The following is a 20,156-nucleotide window of genomic DNA, read 5'->3' on the forward strand; positions in this document are numbered from 1 at the left end:
CTGTGCGCATGTGAATATGTGGGAGGGTCCGGCAGAGCGTTGAGGCATATGGAGGGTCATCCCGGGACAAGGGGAGGAAGGACGTCTTCTATGCGCTGCATACCGGCATGCACTCCCAGAATAAACACACTCCGCCTCATACAATAAATTACCATGACCCTGACAACGCACAAAGCGATACAGGGTGCGCTGCTGATTTACTGGCCTGCACTTCTCCCTCGGTAAAGCATGAGAGATAAACCTGTTGCTGAGTGCAGAACCATGAATCAGGACAGTATGCAGACACACTTTACGAACCGGCCCGAGATAAGAAACAGTGGAAAAGTCATCGCTAAGTGTTCAAGATCGCACCGGGTGATTAATTACTCCAAATCTGGCCGGCGAAGAAGTTCATCTGTCTCGTTGGCTTTGAAGCAACTCCTCCTATCAACCGTGTGGTTTGTTTCTCATGGCTCCGACTCGCACTTTGACACGCGCGGCGTCGTCGAAAACGCTGTCGAACATCTCGTCACTCATTCACACGCTGCCACAGCCTCCGCTCCGCTGGTCGCACGCCGAGGTTCGCCTGGAGGACTGACAATTGTTCCCACAAGCTGACAATTTATGCAAACGTGCTGGACGGGGTGGAGGTCGGTGGCCGCGGGCCAGTTAAGCTTGGAAATCCCTTTTGCTAATGGACTTGGCTTTGTAAATGAGATTATTGCTGTGATGAAACAGCGAAGGACTTTTACCAAAATGTGGACACACACACACACACACACACCGGCGTCCTGCACGTTTCCAACCATTGTTCAAAAGATAAAAACCAATTCTCAGACACAATGGTGAAGGAGCGGTCCTTATTTGGCACATTTCCGCTTCAGTGACCTCAAAGTGTTTTACGACTTCAGCCATTTTCACCCCTGCAGACTGCTCATCGACCGACAAAAGCGAGTTTTTGGTGCGTTGTCTGTGTGTGTGAAGAGGCCGGGATCGAAATGCTGACCCCGCAATCATGGGATGACCCACTTTACCCTCTGAGCCAAAGCCGCCTCGTCCACCCGACGCATGTCCATATGCTGCATGGAGTGTGACTAAATCGCAAAGCAAAATGTAGTGAGTTCAAAGCTTTCGGCACGTATAAAACGAGCCAAATCTCCCACCTACAATAATGTCTTTACTGCATTTTGAGCCTTGTTACTGCAAAGTTGGACACATGTACACAGTTCTACATGTTGGACACTATTTAACTTTAAGCAACAAGCATATCCACAGGAGGAGAACTGCTGTTTTGGATGTTAGTAAAAAAAAAAAGCTTTGGGAACCAGTTCTCTCAATGACATCGACCAAATTGCTGGAAGTGAAAGTGCAGAGTGCTGTTGGAACAACAGATGCTTGTCGCTGGAACGGTTTGATTCAGAAAATATTTGACATCTCAAAACTTTCTAAGCTTTTTTAAGGGGTCATACGATGCAAAATTCACATTCTAATGGTTTTCCAACAGTAATAATCATTCCCAAACCTGGAACGACACCTCAGAAGTGAAGAAAGTCTGTCATCTGTCTCCCTGGCTTGCTTCAGTTTTTATGTGCATCTGCAGTGCAGGCATAACATGAAACATTCAACACATACCTATGAAATGAGCAAATATGTACATGAGGTTTTATATTTGCCATCTGTGGTGTGACAGAAGCCAGAATAGATCGCCTGAAAAGGAGGATCTCCATCACTTTCATGACTTTAATTTAAACGATCACTTTCTTTAACATAAATACTTTTTACAGTGTGCTTCCACAGTACAATTGCCACATTAATCTGCCACAGAAGCGAAAAAAAGGCCCACAAGTGGGAGGACGTCTTTATTTCCTCGTTTAGGAGCTTTGGCGCCATCTTGCGCCTCGAGGCGGAAGCGTGCCACGACGCGCTTCCGGTTACACACCGGAAGTTGTGTTTTTGTCCCCAAAACCAACATGTCCGCCAGCACCGACGTCTAACTGAACAAAACATGACGATGGCAGACGGCGGAGTGGACGAGCTGTCCCAGCTCGAATATCTGTCCCTGGTGTCCAAGGTGTGCACGGAGCTGGACAACCATCTCGGTATCAGCGACAAGGATTTAGGTGCGTATTTTGCCCACAAGCTTATGAAACGCCTCGCGTGAGCGGCTAGCTCGCTTCATGCTAACCACGCTCGCCTCGGCTTTGACTGTTGACTTCACAAGCTAGCTCAACTTAGATATGTCTCCCGTAAACATTTAATATACCGTGTTATCTCCGTTTACGTCGCGCTGACGTGTCGTTGTGTGTGTGTGTGTGTCTTCACAGCCGAGTTTGTTATTAGTCTCGCTGAAAAACAACCGAGTTTCGACGGATTTAAGGCCGTGTTGACCGAAAATGGAGCTGAATTCACGGTAAGTTGGTGATTATGACGTGACAAATAAGCTTAACTCGTATCTTCCATTGTTTATAAATGCGGGTCATTGTCTTGTCTCTGTAAGGATTCCCTCGTCGGTAATCTCCTCAGGCTCATACAAACGATGCGACCTCCACCCAAAGCATCTACAAGTAAAGGTAAACAGACCCGCTGCGATGCGAAGCATGTTGGTTCTTCAACAAACACGGTTCACTGATTTATTTTCGTTTTTAGCCCCCGATACTCCGACCATGCCGCTGACGGAAAAGGACCGATTGAAGGAGTTATTTCCTGCACTGTGCAGAGCAGATGATCCAGAGCCGAAGGTAAGAAGTGTTAATGCGTTATTATATCACCCTCAGCCTATTTGTCTTTCGTTTGATGTGGATCTTTGCTTTTCATCGCCTGTCTTCACAAACATGAAATTAAGTGACGTCCTATTTTTAAACCACTGGATCTAATCTGATGTCGGTCCACCTTTGCTGCTATAACAACTTAATCTCTTCTCGGAAGCCTTTCCACAAGGTTTAGTTGTATATTTATACTTTGGAGACGTGTCGCTATTGACAGAAAGTTCGCAGAGTTACAGTTGTTCCCAATCGGTTCCACTTTGTTGCCATACTCATAGTTTATTTTGTGGACATTTCCCGGCTGGACTTATTGCACAGGTGGCATCCGATCACTGTCCCACTCTGGAATTCATCGAGGTCCTGAGATCGACATGTTCTTTGGCTAATTTTTGTAGAAACGGCCTGTGTGCCCCGGCGCTTGATTTTATGCACCACAGAAGCGACTGGAACACTTAAATTCAATGATTTAGAGAGCTGAGCAAATACTTTGGGCATTATAGGACATCTTTCACTATTTTAATTGGATTATCTGCTGAGGAGAAATTCCTCTGTGCTATTTTTTTTATTACCACTTGACTTATTCTCAGGAGAAATGCAGACATAACAGATTGAAAGTAGAGTTGGTTTTTTTCCACAAATGTAGTAAGATTGTGTGAAATTAATATTTTTTAAACTCGTATTTATTTTCCCCAAAACTATACTCTCAATATTTATAGGTCTTATGTTGACAAGCAACAAGATGCTTCTGAATCTTGTTTATTATGAGTGAAATCTGATTTACTTCTTTTCTGTTTAATTTAATAGAAGTTGCTGGATGAAGATGACGTGAAAGTAGCGGCCGATGCCATGAAGGAGCTGGAAATGTTCCTGCCCAGTGCGGGTGGGTCGGATTCCAAAGTGAGCAAGAGCCGGTAAGACGACCAGAGACCTTCTGTTTTCCTCGTAGAAGCGGCTGAGTTTTATCAATATTTCCGTAAGACATTCATGGCATGATTGTGGTCTTTTCCCCTCTTCCGCATCCAGATCAGAGAAGAGCAGACGCCACAGCCGAAGTCGCAGCAGAAGCAGAGACCGAGATCGACACAGAGACCGAGATCGAGACAGGGACAGAAGGAGACGCCATCGTTCCAGATCGCGTTCCAAGTCCAGGTCTCGTTCCAGAGACCGCGACCGACACAGAGACAGGGATCGAGAGCGAGACAGAGACAGAGACAGAGATCGAGGGAAAAGGAGAGAGAAAACCAGCCGCTGGTCCGATCGGACGCCGAGTCCCAGGAAAGACCAGGACAGAGAGTCTGACCGCTGGAAGGACAAGCACGTGGACCGCCCGCCGCCCGAGGAGCCGTCAGTCGGAGACATCTACAACGGGAAGGTCACCAGCATCATGCAGTTCGGATGCTTCGTCCAGCTGGAGGGACTCAGGTCGGTGTGAAGTCGTTTGACGGTCACGTCTGTTTGTTGTCATCGTTCTCAGCTCAATCGGGATCTTTGTCTTGTCTTATCAGGAAGCGTTGGGAGGGCTTGGTTCACATCTCCGAGCTGCGCAGGGAAGGTCGAGTGGCCAATGTGGCCGACGTGGTGAGCAAAGGCCAACGGGTCAAAGTGAAAGTGCTTTCATTCACCGGATCAAAGACGAGCCTCAGTATGAAGGTAGGAAGACAAAATCAACAGTGTCGAGTTGAAATGAAAGCGGCGGTGTTGAAGTGACGCGATAATGAGACGCACTTCCTTCTCCTCGGTTCTCCAGGATGTGGAACAAGAGACGGGAGAAGACTTGAACCCCAACAGGAGGAGGAACGTGGGCCCGGACGGAGGAGAGGAGATTGCCATGAGGAACCCGGACCGGCCCAGCAACCTGAACTTAGGCCACGCCCCCGAGCTGGAGCAGGACGACACGCTGGAGCGCAAGAGGCTCACCAAGATCTCCGACCCCGAGAAGTGGGAGATCAAGCAGGTGGGAAGAGGAGCCTGGAGAGGCTCTGACCTCTCACCTCACTGTTTATTTACGCCCGTCTGCTCTTACAACATCAACAAGTCTGGTTTTCTCTTCACCTCCAGATGATCGCCGCTAACGTGCTGTCCAAAGAAGAATTCCCCGATTTTGATGATGAGACCGGAATCCTTCCTAAAGTCGACGATGAAGAAGGTGAGAACTGAGTTTTCCTCCCTCGCGTTGAGTGGAAACGTTGCTTGTGTGAACTTCTTCCCGACTCTCTGGTTTTATCTGTCCGTCCAGATGAAGATTTGGAAATCGAGCTGGTTGAAGAGGAACCTCCGTTCCTGAGAGGACACACCAAACAAAGCATGGACATGAGTCCCGTCAAGATCGTGAAGGTAGAGTTCTGCTCATCTGCTAATCCCAAGCTTCCTAACAGGGCGAGGGAAAAAAATAAAAAGAGTTCTGCTCATCTGCAAAGCTCGTGAAGAACTCACCTTCTACTCTGAAACACATTTTAAAGGTCAATTTAATTTCAGTTTGGTTAAAGAGTTTATCTCCAGTCAAAGTAAAATATAACGTTCATTTCTATTAAATCATTCTTTCCTTTTTTTTAGCTGATGCGCTTCCGCATTATCAGTTTTCTCATTTAGTTCTTGACTATGATCTATAATGTGAGACTGAGAGCAGAGAGGCTGCAGTGGAGACACTTTAGGAAAAGCTGTATGAAGGTCAGTTGTGTCTGTTGCTGACACATGGTGTCATGTATTAGTGTCCAGGTCACTTTAACGGTGTCGGTGCGTCACTGATGTCGACGTCACCACTTCGACTTGCTGCAATTAGAATGTTTCTCGTCTGCGTCACCTGGGATTGAATCCCTCCTACAGACTCGCCCTCCGCTGCTTAATGAGTGATTATAAGTCGTGTGCGTCGCAGAGTGTTGATTTTAGTCTGATTGTCTGCGTGCAGAATCCAGATGGCTCGCTGTCCCAGGCCGCCATGATGCAGAGCGCGCTGGCGAAGGAGCGGCGGGAGCTGAAGCAGGCGGCCCGCGAGGCGGAGATGGACTCCATCCCCATGGGGCTGAACAAACACTGGGTGGACCCGCTGCCAGATGGTGAGCGATCTATTAGCCGCGCTCGCTACAGATGTTCGTACGTTCCGACATGAGATCAAACATCTGCCGTCTTGAAAATTAGCATATCGATGATGTTCAACTCCGTCCTCAGATTGGATAGAAAGGTGTTTTCTTCCCTTTTGGCTCCCGAGCCGCAAACATCTAAACGACTCCGGCGACGCGTTCTGAGTGTTTCTGAAAAGCGGACGCCGGCGGGTGTGAGACACGAGGCAGGGGGTGGTTTTCTGGCTTCCTGCCAGCCGCCGTCGGTCCGGGCGTCAACGAGTTCGATCCCCATAATTAACAGGGACGCTGCTCTGCTCCTCACAGTCGACGGGAGGCAGATCGCCGCCAACATGCGAGGCATCGGCATGATGCCCAACGACATCCCCGAGTGGAAGAAGCACGCCTTCGGCGGGAACAAGGCGTCGTACGGGAAGAAGACGCAGCTCTCCATCCTGGAGCAGAGAGAGAGTCTGCCCATCTACAAGCTGAAGGAGCAGCTGATCCAGGTCACTCACTCGCTCGCTCACTCGCTCGCTCGCTCATTCGGCGTCGCTGATGAAGTGTGATATATGTGTGTGTCACAGGCTGTCCACGACAACCAGATTCTCATCGTCATCGGGGAGACGGGCTCTGGGAAGACGACACAGATCACCCAGTACCTGGCCGAGGCCGGATACACCACCAGGGGCAAGATCGGCTGCACGCAGCCGCGACGTGTGGCGGCCATGTCGGTGGCGAAGAGGGTGTCTGAGGAGTACGGCTGCTGTCTGGGTCAAGAGGTCAGCGCTTCACTGACCTCACTCTTCATGTTGTATTATTATTATAAGACTGATAAAATCACAGTGTCTGTCAGAGGAACAACTTTGATCAGCCAGAAAGATTTAATCCACGTTTTAAAAAAACACTTCATCACAAGAAAATGTGGAAATTAGTCAAAAAAGTAACTGTGCCTACACAAATCAATTTTATTTTCTTAAAGAATCCTACATTTCAAGGGTTATCACTTAAATAATAGTATATTTTTATCTTTAAGGAGTTCAAATCTGATTGTTTCTGATATTAAGGTTTTAAAATTCATTGTTTTGACTTTGTTGAGATCAAATGTGCATGTTTTTTTTTTTTTTTACTTTAACAAACAAACTTTGAATCTAATGTTTTTTGGACAAACGAGACTTGTCTGAAGAGCCGGACAATCAAAGCCCTGTAATGTCTCCAGGTGGGCTACACCATCCGGTTTGAGGACTGCACCAGTCCGGAGACGGTCATCAAGTACATGACGGACGGGATGCTGCTGAGGGAGTGTCTGATCGACTCGGAGCTCGGCCAGTACGCCATCATCATGCTGGACGAGGCCCACGAGAGGACCATCCACACCGACGTGCTGTTCGGTCTCCTCAAGAAGGTAAGGCGAAGACTTGCCGGGGGGATTCTGGGAGGAGGTGAGGGAAAGGGGTTTTCTGAACCGCGGTGGCCCCCCCGTTTCCCCCCCCCCAGACGGTCCAGAAGCGCACGGACATGAAGCTGATCGTCACCTCGGCCACGCTGGACGCCGTCAAGTTCTCCCAGTACTTCTACGAAGCTCCGATCTTCACCATCCCGGGCCGAACGTACCCGGTGGAGGTTCTCTACACCAAGGAGCCCGAGACGGACTACCTGGACGCCAGCCTCATCACCGTCATGCAGATTCACCTGACGGAGCCTCCCGGTGAGAAATTCCTCACATTTTACGGGGACGATGTCTCTTTATTTAGTTCGTGTGAACGCCTTGCCTTGCCTTGCCTTGCCTTGCCTTGCCTTGCCTTGCCTTGCCTTGCCTTGCCTTGCCTTGCATTCACACTCTTGAGATTCTGTTTCTGTTTATTCTGGACGTTTTTCGAATCGCTAAAACTCTGGCAATCGTCACCCGTTCGTCACCATTCAAATATCAAATCGTGCAGCTTTTTCGGCACTTTCCGGCTGTGTTCCGGCTTTTTGAAATCTTGTCAACTTTTGGAAATATTTCAACTTTTGTGCCACTTTTTTTCCCATGTTAACGGATGGAGACATTTTTAACTAGCTATAACTTCTTCAAATCTTTACCGATTTCTAACCATTCGACTTTTAAACTGTTCAACTGTTTCAACTTTTAGTAACTTGTGCAACTTTTTGACACTTTTTCAACTTTTCGAAACTTTTACAACTGACACTTTTTCAACTTTTTGAAACTTTTTCAACTTTTTGAAGCTTATTCAACTTTTTGAAACTTTTTCAACTTTTTGAAACCTTTTCAACTTTTTGAAACCTTTTCAACTTTTTGAAACTTTTTCAACTTTTTGAAACTAGTTCAACTTTTTGAAACTTGTTCAACTTTTTGAAACTTTTCAACTGTTTCAACTTATTGAAACTTGTTCAACTTTTTGAAACTAGTTCACCTTTTTGAAACTTTTTCAACTTTTTCAAAGCATTCCAGTCTACCTGCCGCAGGCAGGCAGCAAAAAGCATTACAGTTTGCATTCACACTATCATGCATTTGCCTTGGGAAATGCAGATCATCTAGTTTGTTTTGACGTTGACTTCCCGTCCGCGGCCTCCAGGGGACATTCTGGTGTTTCTAACGGGTCAGGAGGAGATCGACACCGCCTGCGAGATCCTGTACGAGCGGATGAAGTCTCTGGGACCGGACGTTCCCGAGCTGATCATCCTGCCGGTGTACTCGGCGCTGCCCAGCGAGATGCAGACCAGGATCTTTGACCCGGCGCCTCCGGGCAGCAGAAAGGTGCTTCAGTCGGCAGCCACTTGGGAATAACTCCCTCTCACCCTCAGACCTCCAGTAATCCTGCCCCGCCTCTCGTTCTTCAGGTCGTCATCGCCACCAACATCGCGGAGACGTCTCTGACCATCGACGGGATCTACTACGTGGTGGATCCGGGCTTCGTCAAGCAGAAGGTCTACAACTCCAAGACCGGCATCGACCAGCTGGTGGTGACTCCCATCTCACAGGTACGGCGTGAGAGCCGCCCTGCACCGGGAGAAACTCTGAGCTCCCCCCCGAGTGACCGTCGGAAACTGTTCTCCCTCTGATCGCAGGCTCAGGCCAAACAGCGAGCCGGTCGAGCCGGCAGAACCGGCCCCGGGAAGTGTTACCGGCTCTACACGGAGCGAGCGTACCGAGACGAGATGCTCACCACCAACGTGCCCGAGATCCAGAGGACCAACCTGGCGAGCACCGTGCTGTCGCTGAAGGTACGGAGCCGCGCGTCTTGAGCTTTTTCACCAGTCGAAGGTGATGATGATGATGTGGCGTCTTGTTTGCGTCGCTCCTCCCAGGCGATGGGCATCAACGACCTCCTGTCCTTCGACTTCATGGACGCTCCTCCCATGGAGACGTTGATCACGGCCATGGAGCAGCTCTACACCCTGGGAGCGCTGGACGACGAGGGTTTACTCACCCGGCTGGGTCGCAGGGTGAGGATGTCTGTTCCGAACGGCGGTGCTCTGTGTCGACGGTGGAGACGCCGCTGTGCGTCACGGCCGGACTCCATGGGTTCTGCACATGCTCAGTAGATGACAATAGAAGATTAGTCCTTCAGAGCTGATTTGGTCTCCGGTTCTCTTCCTCAGATGGCGGAGTTTCCTCTGGAGCCCATGCTGTGCAAGATGCTCATCATGTCGGTCCACCTGGGCTGCAGCGAGGAGATGCTCACCATCGTGTCCATGCTGTCGGTGCAGAACGTCTTCTACAGGCCAAAGGTACGCTGAGGGAAGTTCACAGCTCCGTGGCGTCCCGCCTCCCCCCCCCCCCCCCGTCCGTCCGTCCTCACCCCCGTTTCCCCCTCCGTGTTAAAGGACAAGCAGGCGCTGGCCGACCAGAAGAAGGCCAAGTTCCACCAGCCCGAAGGCGACCACCTGACGCTGCTGGCCGTCTACAACTCCTGGAAGAACAACAAGTTCTCCAACCCCTGGTGCTACGAGAACTTCATCCAGGCCCGCTCCCTGCGCAGAGCGCAGGACATCCGCAAGCAGATGCTGGGCATCATGGACAGGTGAGGCGAGACGAGAGCGCCAGACGGGGGGGGGGGGGGGGCTCTCTCACTCCTCTCGGTCCGTCTCGGGATGAAGACCTCTGTCTCCTCCTCCTCAGACACAAGCTGGACGTGGTGTCTTGCGGCAAAGCCACGGTGCGAGTGCAGAAGGCCATCTGCAGCGGCTTCTTCCGGAACGCCGCCAAGAAGGATCCCCAGGAAGGCTACAGGACGCTGATCGACCAGCAGGTGGTGTACATCCACCCGTCCAGCGCTCTCTTCAACCGGCAGCCCGAGTGGTACGCCGCCTCCGCCCTCCACCCTCCACCCTCCACACCTGCTCACACAAGTCAACCACGTCTAACCTCTCGCCCCCTCCCCCGCAGGGTCGTCTACCACGAGCTGGTGCTCACCACCAAGGAGTACATGCGGGAGGTGACCACCATCGACCCGCGCTGGCTGGTGGAGTTCGCCCCGGCCTTCTTCAAGGTGTCCGACCCGACGCGCCTCAGCAAGCAGAAGAAGCAGCAGCGTCTGGAGCCGCTGTACAACCGCTACGAGGAGCCCAACGCCTGGAGGATCTCCCGCGCCTTCAGGCGCCGCTGACGAGGGCCGTCGGCCTGAAGGGCTCTCCAGAACCTCTCCGGACGCGTTTCAAATTGGAAATCTGCTCACGACGCTCCGTCTGCTCAGTTTTAAGTTGTTGCTCGTAAAATCAAGAGGAAAAACATCCAGAGTGTCATTTAAAGTCTTCTTTAAGAGGGTTTATTGATATTTACTTATATATTTTGTATAATAACAGGAACCAGCTTCCACGTTCTGTGTAGATTACACTTTCAGACTTACACGATGTGTCGTCAATAAATCTACTCGTTTTTTAAACACTTGATCAGTTGGGGTTTTTTTTCTGAAGATATTTGTGCTTTTTGTGGTTCATGAATAAAGGAGGTTTATATTTTATATTGAAAAAAGTAATTGTATATAACTAAAACTACAGTAGAAATTTGGAATGTAGTGGTGGAAAAGTATAAATTGGAGGAGGAGATAAAGACGCTGAGTTGGTTTGCGTTTGACCACTGGTTTAAACCAGGGACGATTGATAGAGGATTTGAGCAATGGGCAAACAAAGGAATCACAGCAATATGGACCATAATGGAACGGGGGAAGCTGCAGCTGCAGTTCTGAGAGACTCAAGGAAAAATTTGGACTAAAGGAAAATGAACGCTATTGACATCTACAACTGAAACACTATTCCGAGAAGGAGATCAAGATTGACAGAGATCAAGGAATAGTGGAGATATTCCAGAAAGCTTATGAAGGGGAAAAAGTGTAAAGTGATCTCAGCTTTATACCAAAACCTGGTGTGGGAAAGGGACAATTCCTCTATATATTAAAGAAAAATGGGAAAGAGAGCTAAATGAACAAAAAACAGAAGAGGAATGGTTTGTTATGTGTAAATCACAGTCCACGGCCTGTCAGCACAACAACCACGTTGGAGACAGTGCGGACACGTTGATGCAGATCACACACATATATTTTTGGTCCCGTCACAAACTACAGGTGTGTTGGGAACAAATATGGCAGAGTTTACAAAAAGGAGTAGGATATCAGTTCCCCAAAACTTGTAAGATGCTGTATTTGGGAAACGTAACTCATAATGTGATACAAAGAGAAGACGTATATATCTGTTTAAGCAAGAAAGTGATTTACCAGATTGTGGTACAACGTGGAGCCGCCGACCCGGGAGCGCTGGTTACGGGTTGTTGAGGAAATATTTGTAATGGAGAGACTCACTCACTCACTCACAAACTAAGATTCCAAATTTTTTTACTATTACAGGCACTTTATCAATACTTTTTAACTTTTGCCATCAGTACATGTACAAATTTTCCCCTCATGCACACTCTGAGTGTATTTGGTGGCAGTATTCAAGGGATTTTCATCGACAGCGAGACGCAGGCACTAAATTTATTCTGAAATATTCCCCCAAGTGTGTAATAGACGTTTCTGCAGCCTGTCGTTGAGGCCTTCCGCCACTAGATGTCAGCAGACTCGTCACATGTCCCCTGACAGCCCGCGTTCTTCCATCGCTTCCATCAATCATCCAGGAAACGTCCCACATCTACACACATCCCACCGGAAAGTGATTAAAAGGCAAAAAAAAAAAATCAATCTCGGTGGCCTCGGAGATTTAAATTTAGAGGATCAGAATCAGTCCTGATTCTGCTCTTACATTGTTACGCTGCTGCTGCTGGAGATGCTTATCGGTCTTTTCTGTGAGTTCATGCCACACACACACACACACACACACGCACACACACACACGGATGTGATGCTCTCAGGCCTCGGGGCCGTGGCCTCTACCTCTGACTCATACTTTAATATGAAGAGATCCGGTTGGAGCGTCGTTATCTCGGCAGCTCATCTGAATTAAAGTTCTTCACGTTTTCCTGTTTCGGATCGGAAGGAGGAAGCGAGGGACTCTGTCCGCCGGTCTGCACACCGCGACGACCAGAAACGTTCTAAACAGTTTTCAGGAGTCCTGAAGATGTGAAATCCCAGAGTGAATCCCTCCATGTTTGTTTTGTGACTCGTTTCAGACAAAACAAGAGTCCAGACTCGGGGGGGGGGGTTTGGGCATCATTATGAGTGTTTATTAAGCAATCTGTTCAACCACAGTCATGTTTATGGATCCGATCAGCCTCATGTGAGGAACGCAGCTCTTAAAAACAAACTGAAAGAAAACAAAAAAAAATCCCTAATGAGATTAATTTAAAACAAACAAAAAAAAAAAAAACACCATAGCCTTATATACAAGTGGAGAGGAGGGGAGGGGGGGCATGTGCAAGAGGTGCATGGGGGTCTTGGAGGGTGGGGGTGGGGGGGTGGGGTATGCAGATGGATCATTTCTGGAGGGGAGGGGCGAGGGGGGTGGGGGGTGGTGGGGGGGGGTCTGGCTTTAGTACATGTAGCCTTTGGAGTACTGCTGGGGGCCCAGGGTCTGGGGGCCCTGCTCCGGGGGGTACGGCACCCCCTCGTCCAGGTGGGACAGCGGCACCGTGTCCTCCTCGTTCACGTAGCGCTCGAACTCCGCCTTCAGGCTCGGCCGCTGATTGTCCGGGAACGCCAGCGAGATGAGCGCCTCGGGCTCGCACACAAACTTGTAAACGTAGCGCTCGCCGGCGACCTGGAGCGAGAGAGAGGACCTCAATTAAACATCATCGTTTAAATAAACCCGTTTTTTTAATCACCGAGGTTACACACACACACACAACACATGTTTAATTCAACGTGTCCGACAAAGAGACGGGTGACAAGGCGAGTCATAAATTCCCCTTGAAGGAAGTTGTCGCAGTTGTTGTCGGAGGCTTTCCCTACCTTTTGCATGATTCCCTTCTCGTAGTAGTAACGCAGCGAGCGGCTGAGCTTGTCGTAGTTCATGGCTGGACGGTTCTTCTGCATCCCCCACAGCCGGGCCACCTGAAGACGAGGAAGACCACACCAAGAAATTGGATGAGAAACCTTGAAAGACACTGAAAAATCTTTTATTTAAACGGTGTATTTCTTTGATATTTTCATTAGGTAATTGCTCTGAATGGACTTTACAGCAGAAAAAGCTGCATTTCTATCAAGACGAACCCTGTATGAAGTATTTCATGACTTTATCCTTTAAGCCAAGGTGACAGACCCTTCAAGAAGAGTGCCTGGGGTGTAATTCCTCTCCGTGGCCACCAGGGGGGCCTCACTCACAAGCTCTCAGGCAGCGTCCACATGCCAGCAGCAGGGCGAGTCCCCACATGTGGATTCACTTCCTTTTTATGTAACCCATTACCACTTGAATGCAACCAGAGTCCCACAGTGTCACAGTGAAATAGGAGTCACGGCTGGTTGTCAGAGGCCGTAGCCCCCGCCCCACCCCCAGCGATGGAGCAAAGGCATTTTCGTAAAGGTCCACCCCGGGAAACGTTTTCAAAAAGTTGCATTTTCACTGTTGTCTTGCTTGAAGTTTCCACAAATGTTTTGCGTTTTCACTCTAAATCGTGGCCGTGTAAACAGGCCTTAGTGGGGGGGTTAAAGGCGGTGGGGGGGGGGGGGGGGGGGGGGGTAGGGGGGGTCGGCTCTCAGATCCATGACTCAGGTTGAATCCCTCCGGGTCTCAGCAGCCCTGTTTGATCTCTGAGTGCTCTCACAGCCCTAATTGCCCCTGTAAAACTCTCGCGCCATTCATTTTTAATGTACAGTAAAAAGATAATGGAAAACACGAGGCGGGCCTCGGCGGACGGGGGCCCCGCCTCGACGGACGCCGTCTGAGCCGTCCAATCAAACTGCAGACTTAAACATTGAGAGGACGTCTGGACCGGGGGGGGGAGACGCGAGGAGGAAAACGGGGTGTTGGAGGTTTTCAGCCTTCAGATATCAATCCTGCATTTCATGTGTTGAATAATGAATGGTGGTGGTGGTGGTGGTGGTGGTGGTGGTGGGGGGGGGGGGGGGGGGCTAATGGAGGATGGATCGGAGAATAAACCGATGAGGAAAGTTGTTGCGATGTGGATCAGCACCTCCAAACACAGCGGACATATATTCAATCCAATGAGATTTATAGGAAAGTCCAGATCTCGTCTCTGGTACGTGTGAAGTCACAGGATTGAAATCATGTCTTCCTGAACTTTACTTCCGTACGTCACACAATAAGACAATTTACTGAGGTTTGTTTTGTTTTTTTTGCCTTTAATTTCTCCGTTCCAAGTGAAAATATTCACATGATGAGGCCTTATCGGAGTTCGAGCTTCTGTCTGAAAGCTTCTGCAGAAGTGAAGATTGATGTATTCAACCGCACTGAATCAAAATCAGTTCAAAAAGTCTCAGTTTATCACTTGAGATCACATTTCACTGCACGTTTCCCTTCATAAAATCATAGAAACATCTGATAATCCACTAACTATCCAAACTAACCCCTCCCATCAACTTGTGACCGACTCTGCGGTTTGGATTCAGTAGCGTCAGTCATTCCGCCTGTGGAGGGAGGGGGGGGGGGGGGGTCGTACCTCCTCGGGCTCGATGAGCTTGAACTCCATGCCGCGGCCGGTCCAGGCGATGAAGTGGGCGTTGCCCGGGTCGTCCAGCAGGGCCACCAGGAACTGCCAGAGCTGCAGGGAGCCGCGGCGCTGGTACGGCGTGCCCTCGCGGAAAACTCCGCCCGCCTCCTGCTTCACCTCGCCTGGACGGTGGAGAGACGGTGGTTCAGACGGCGGTTCAGAACCGCAAAGACAAACGCGGTTCACCAAAAGACGTTTGACGGGTTCGTCTTCAGGTCCTGTTTTTTATACATGCGACATAAATTCATGTTTGTCTCAGTAAAAACTGCTTTTCAGCCGTTCGGGAGCTTTTTATTTTTGAAAAACACAAAAAAGCGTTGACGGCGTCTTCTACGCTCATTTCCATTTGACTCCTAATCCTTCTTTAATCTCACTTCCTACATGAATGGAGCCGGACTACAAGGAATACTGTGCATTTGCAGGATGAGCAGCTGGCCTGAGAAATATTTATCACAGATTCTCTGGAGAACCTTTGTTTTTTCAGTCTTTATTCATCAAAACCTGAGATCAATAGACTTTGGTATCAAAAACTGACATACTCACTCAGCTGCTCATCCCACAAATGCATGTCTCATGTTGAATAGGAAATAAGGGAAGCAATGTGATGCTGAAGCACTAATCTGCGGAACAGAAAATGTCCAAACATCTCCAAGTCGATGGTTCCGATGTGTTTTCGTCCCATTCTATGCTTCAGTACCATTAAGATTCTGGTTTAAAGTGTTTCTAATGCCACCAATAAGAGTTTAACCCAAAACGGCGGGTCAGGACGTCCTATCATGTTTCATGTTTGCAAACTGACGTAACTGGAATCAAATCGCCGTTAACAAACAGCTTGTTGCAAAAAAACCTCCAGAAAACTATGAAATCACTTCAGATCGGAATCGAAACTCTCAGAGTCGCTACGAGGGGAAACAACTGATAGAAATCAGGAACACGTTGCTCCCTGGGACAGAAATCCACACAGTCTCGGAGTGAACCGGACACTGATTCCTGTTGTTTACCGGTTACTGGATCTCTGGTACAACAAGGAGGGGAAACCGGAGAAGAAAACGGCTAAGTTACTGCTCTCGCCTCTCCGAGAACTCTTCGCCGCTCGAGCCCTCGGGGCTCGTCGCTCCGAAACGTCACGTTCCGGTGACAGACGACGGGGAAACCAAACCCTCTAACTAAGACTTCGGTCGACGCGAAGCTCTCGGATGATCCAATCGACACCTGGACCGCTCGGACCGCCGGCGCGCAAATGAAAACGGCGCTTGGCGTGAATGAGGGCGTTCTCACCTTCGAACTTCTCTGGAACCACGCGGGAGTCATTTTCAAACAGATAGCCTGCGAGACAAAAGGGGAGAATTGTGTTCAAAGATTTTCAAGTGGCCCTTTGATCTCCGGCGGCTCGGTTCGGGACCCGTGCCAGAGGGTTTGAACGCCGGCCGGAGAAAGAAGAAAACAAAAACAAAACAACACAAGCGTCTGTTTATGCATGAATGAGCGTTAAGCTGATAAGTGTGCACTCTTCTGTCAAAGCCGCTCAGTAACAAGGACGTGGTCTTCACAGTGAAAGCATGCGAAACAACCCTTTGGGACTTTGAGAGACTTCTGTCAGCTTCTATAGGCAGGATATAATTAAATAAGCCTCTGAATTGGTCAAAACGCTCAACGAACAAACAATAGGGAGTGAAGGGGGAGGGACTGTTTGCCTTCTTGCTGGGGAAATCGTGTGCCTCTTTTTATTTTTGGTATTTTTTTTTCCAGGAGTTGTGTTTATTCAGGGATTCTTGAGGCAGGGGTTGAGACGAGAGCCTGTGCCAATGGAAACAACGCCGGACACTCTGCAACTGGTCAGCCAATGACCGCCGAGCTCACAGCCGTGGAGATAAAGCGTCGGCGACGTTGGGGGCATTGGGTGCAAAAACTCTAGAAATAAACGTCAGTACCTTCATTGCTGTGCTGCGGGTTGGGGTAGCCCTCGTTGTGGTGGTACATGGAGGGACATCCAGGCACGTCTGCAGGGGAAACACACAGCGTTTATAAGAAACGGAGGGAAAAGCCACGGTCCGTGGGCTCTGCTGGCCGGGGGGGAGGGGGGTGGTGAGGGGAGCGACAACGTTTGTGAAGTTTAGTCTTTGTTTCGAGATTAAACTTTGACCTGAGACACATAAACAAGACAAAACCTAATCAGCTCTTTGACGTGGAACCAAGTGGAACCAAGTGGAACCAGCGAGATCTCAAGATCTGTCGCTCAGGAAATGCGTGTGCAGATAAACAAGCTCCAGTGAATGAATTGTACGGGTCTACAAAGGGACAGACGGGAACACTAACAGAGTTCTAATCACTGATCGCTCATAGATTCATTTGGTTCGAATTTCTAGTCCTTAAAGCCTGAATGAGACGGCCAGTCTTTTTAAAACTTTATTTACCATTTGCAATCCAACATCCTTTATAAACAAACAGGCAGACAGCAAGGTTTAAAAGGATTGTAGTACCACGAGCAGCTTGTGTCAGACTGGGAGAGTTCCAGAGACCAACAACCTGGAGCCACTCAACGCTAACGGCAGAGCGTAGCGTCGGCCATTTTTAATAATGCATGCTCCCTGGAGGTAGTGCTTCCCCCCCCCCCCCCCCCCCCCCCCCCGCCGCTCCCCGACGTGATAACTGGGTGAAAATGGAGACAAATCTGAAACGGGTCGGTAGATGTCAGGTCTTCTGCCACAGGAGAGCCTGAAACGAGCTTTTCTGGATGGAGCAGCTCAAGTGAACCTTCACCCTGACGATCCCGCCGGGAAGCACATCCACTAGCTTCAGTCCGACGCTAAAACATTGCACCGCGTGGAAACAGACTCAATTACTTTGTTGTGCAGGAACAAAACCAGTTCTTGAAAGTTCCTGGAACCAGAACCAGCACGTTCCAGTTCAAGTGTTTCAGATGTTGGCGAGTCAAACTCAACAGCAGAATTTTCATCAGTTTTATGGGAAATAATTCTCCGAAAACGACACAAAATCACTAATCCGCCATGGTTAACCACTTCAACAGTCTCAGCCACAACCTTTTGAAAACACTGTAGTTTTAATGCCAGGCCACTAGTTGGTGCTGTGGTGCTTCCCAATGGAGGAAACACTTTTTTTCTTATTGTCAATCTACTGAGCATGTGCAAAACAACTCGTCACTCCTCCCGTGGCGACCAGGACCTGGGGCGTTTCAGAAAATCAAGTCAATCCCGAGATTGTAAAACGCCACCGAAGAAGCAAACGGAAGGAAGTTAAAACCTTGTGGTTACTTCCTGTCGAGGGCAAAACCCACAATCATTGCAATAACTTAGAGAAGAGTTCTGAACGTGCTTCTCTCCCTTACAGAAAGCGTGGATGTTTCACGATCGCTGTCAGTGTGAAAGACGAACGCTGCTTTTATCACACCACGTCTCTGATGGTATTTTTAGGCCCTGAGTGAACACCTGCAGTGGTACAGTACTATGAACAGTACCCTGAACACTACTATGAACTGTACCCTGAACAGTACCCTGAACGGTATCTGAACGGTACCCTGAACGGTACCCTGAACAGTACCCTGAAGGTACCCTGAACTGTACCCTGAACAGTACCCTGAACGGTACCTGAACAGTACCCTGAACTGTACCCTGAAGGTACCCTGAACAGTACCCTGGACAGTACCCTGAACGGTACCCTGAACTGTACCATGAACGGTGCCATGAAGAGTACCCTGAAGGTACCCTGAACAGTACCCTGAACGGTACCCTGGACAGTACTCTATCTTTCACATTGGTTCCCGTGAACAACGAGCAAGACTCTTCCTGCATGCTTCGACAAGGTGAAGCACATTGAGCATGTCGTGATTCGCTCTGCGTCGTATTGTTCCGCGCTTCCCCTTCACCTTTGTCTGCGCGTTCTTCTCTTTTAATGACCGTCTGCCGGGACACAAAGGCAGTTGAGTCACCGGCTGCCGTAGACGAGTTTGTTATCCTTGTTTACGTGCCCTCGGTCAACAGCGTCAATACGTCGAGCAGCAGAGGAGTGAAAGGTGCAGCGTTCAGGCCCGCGGGGCCGCGGCTGTGACTCGCTGCCGGGGAATGCTGCCGCGGCGCCGCCGTGAAAGACGCCACCGGGAAAAATGAAAGTGTTTTGGGGGGGTTAATTGAGTTGAGTGGCCATGTTGGCTAGCTAAAGCTGCGCGAGCGCAGAAACGACAAAAACATTCCTGCTGCCATTTTCTTCAGCGTTGCTCAACCTGTCTTCATGATTATTTTACTAAGCTCCTGTTTACCGGAAAGCTCAATAATCCATGTGAACTCAGTCTGACCGCAACATTAAAATGTCAGATTGCAATGCTAGCCTTAGCATTAGTGTGCTTAAATAGCAGTTAGCTTCCACTTCTACCTGTGAGCGGTGGTATAAACTACCAGCATAAACATGTTCAGATTACAGAGCATCTTCCTCCGCATCCTCGCCAAGAGTCCGGGGGGGTAAATAGCACACAAGTCACTATTTCAAGTAGCCAGTTACTTTTCAAATCAGAGTACAGTGGCGAGCAGCGCAGGCCGACGGAGGAAAGATAATCTCCCGTCGGAGGCTCTCCTGAGGAAACCACACCAGATCAAACCGCAGCTATCCAAAGAAAAACATCCTTCTGTACTTTCCCTCCGTCGCTCTCCAGGTCGAGACTCGTCGTCAGGAAACAGAAGAAGAAGAAGAAGAAGGAGGAGGAGGAGGAGAAGAAGGAGAAGAAGAAGATTGCGTTATTGGTTCTTTGTGTTCACGTTGACCTCTGAGGATCTGACTGCAGGTGGAGCAGCAAATGGAGGAGCTGTTTTCTGCTCTCGCCGCTGGTAAAGCTGGTTGTTAAAGCTGCACGCACACGCACACGCACACACACGCACGCACACACACACACGCGCACACACACACACACCATTACCCTCTCAGAGCCAGTGAGAGGTTCGAGTTACTGTGGCCACGCTCATTTTTCCATTATGAGTTCATCTGCCTGCAGAAAAAGGAAGCCGCTGGTGCAACCTGAAACCCCGGAGCACTCCACCAGGGACTCTAGTCTTTCCAGTGCCCTCCATTTTCTCAATGAAATTCCTCTGCCGCTCTCTCACAGAGCCGAGGAGGAGGAGGAGGAGGAGGAGGAGGAGGAGCAGTGAAGCTGCAGCAGAGAAAATATCTGCCCGAGTGTCAGGGAGTTGAAAGGAGGAGTTTGAGACGAGCTGGTTGGAGTTTAGATACAGTGAAAGAAGTTTGTTTGCCTTT

General features: G+C 49.3%; 2 protein-coding genes across 3 annotated transcripts in view; one reads left to right on the plus strand and one right to left on the minus strand.

The window, feature by feature from the left end:
- The first annotated feature begins 1,946 nt into the window (after positions 1–1,946).
- dhx8 (DEAH (Asp-Glu-Ala-His) box polypeptide 8) lies at positions 1,947–10,690 on the plus strand. Its single transcript, XM_080516913.1, has 23 exons — positions 1,947–2,099; positions 2,304–2,389; positions 2,477–2,549; positions 2,626–2,717; positions 3,546–3,652; positions 3,765–4,163; positions 4,247–4,391; positions 4,489–4,695; positions 4,800–4,887; positions 4,978–5,075; positions 5,647–5,794; positions 6,125–6,306; positions 6,385–6,579; positions 7,017–7,202; positions 7,295–7,505; positions 8,374–8,555; positions 8,639–8,779; positions 8,867–9,022; positions 9,107–9,244; positions 9,401–9,529; positions 9,626–9,822; positions 9,921–10,100; positions 10,188–10,690. Exons 1-23 carry the CDS (start codon positions 1,985–1,987, stop codon positions 10,405–10,407), a joined length of 3,675 nt encoding a protein of 1,224 aa, XP_080373039.1. The 5' UTR covers positions 1,947–1,984; the 3' UTR covers positions 10,408–10,690.
- Positions 10,691–12,433: 1,743 nt separating this feature from the next.
- etv4 (ETS variant transcription factor 4) overlaps positions 12,434–20,156 on the minus strand; it is a 35,101-nt gene continuing 27,378 nt past the window's right edge. For both annotated transcript variants that reach the window (XM_080516914.1, XM_080516915.1), the window contains exons 8-12: positions 16,829–16,897; positions 16,176–16,223; positions 14,847–15,019; positions 13,180–13,281; positions 12,434–12,988 (exon numbers count right to left, since the gene is read on the minus strand). In XM_080516914.1, coding sequence (XP_080373040.1) covers positions 12,761–12,988; positions 13,180–13,281; positions 14,847–15,019; positions 16,176–16,223; positions 16,829–16,897 — 620 coding nt within the window. In that variant the 3' untranslated portion in view covers positions 12,434–12,760. The remainder of the gene's footprint in view (positions 12,989–13,179; positions 13,282–14,846; positions 15,020–16,175; positions 16,224–16,828; positions 16,898–20,156) is intronic.

Source organism: Blennius ocellaris (genome assembly GCF_963422515.1).
Source record: "Blennius ocellaris genome assembly, chromosome: 21".
NCBI lineage: Eukaryota > Metazoa > Chordata > Actinopteri > Blenniiformes > Blenniidae > Blennius > Blennius ocellaris.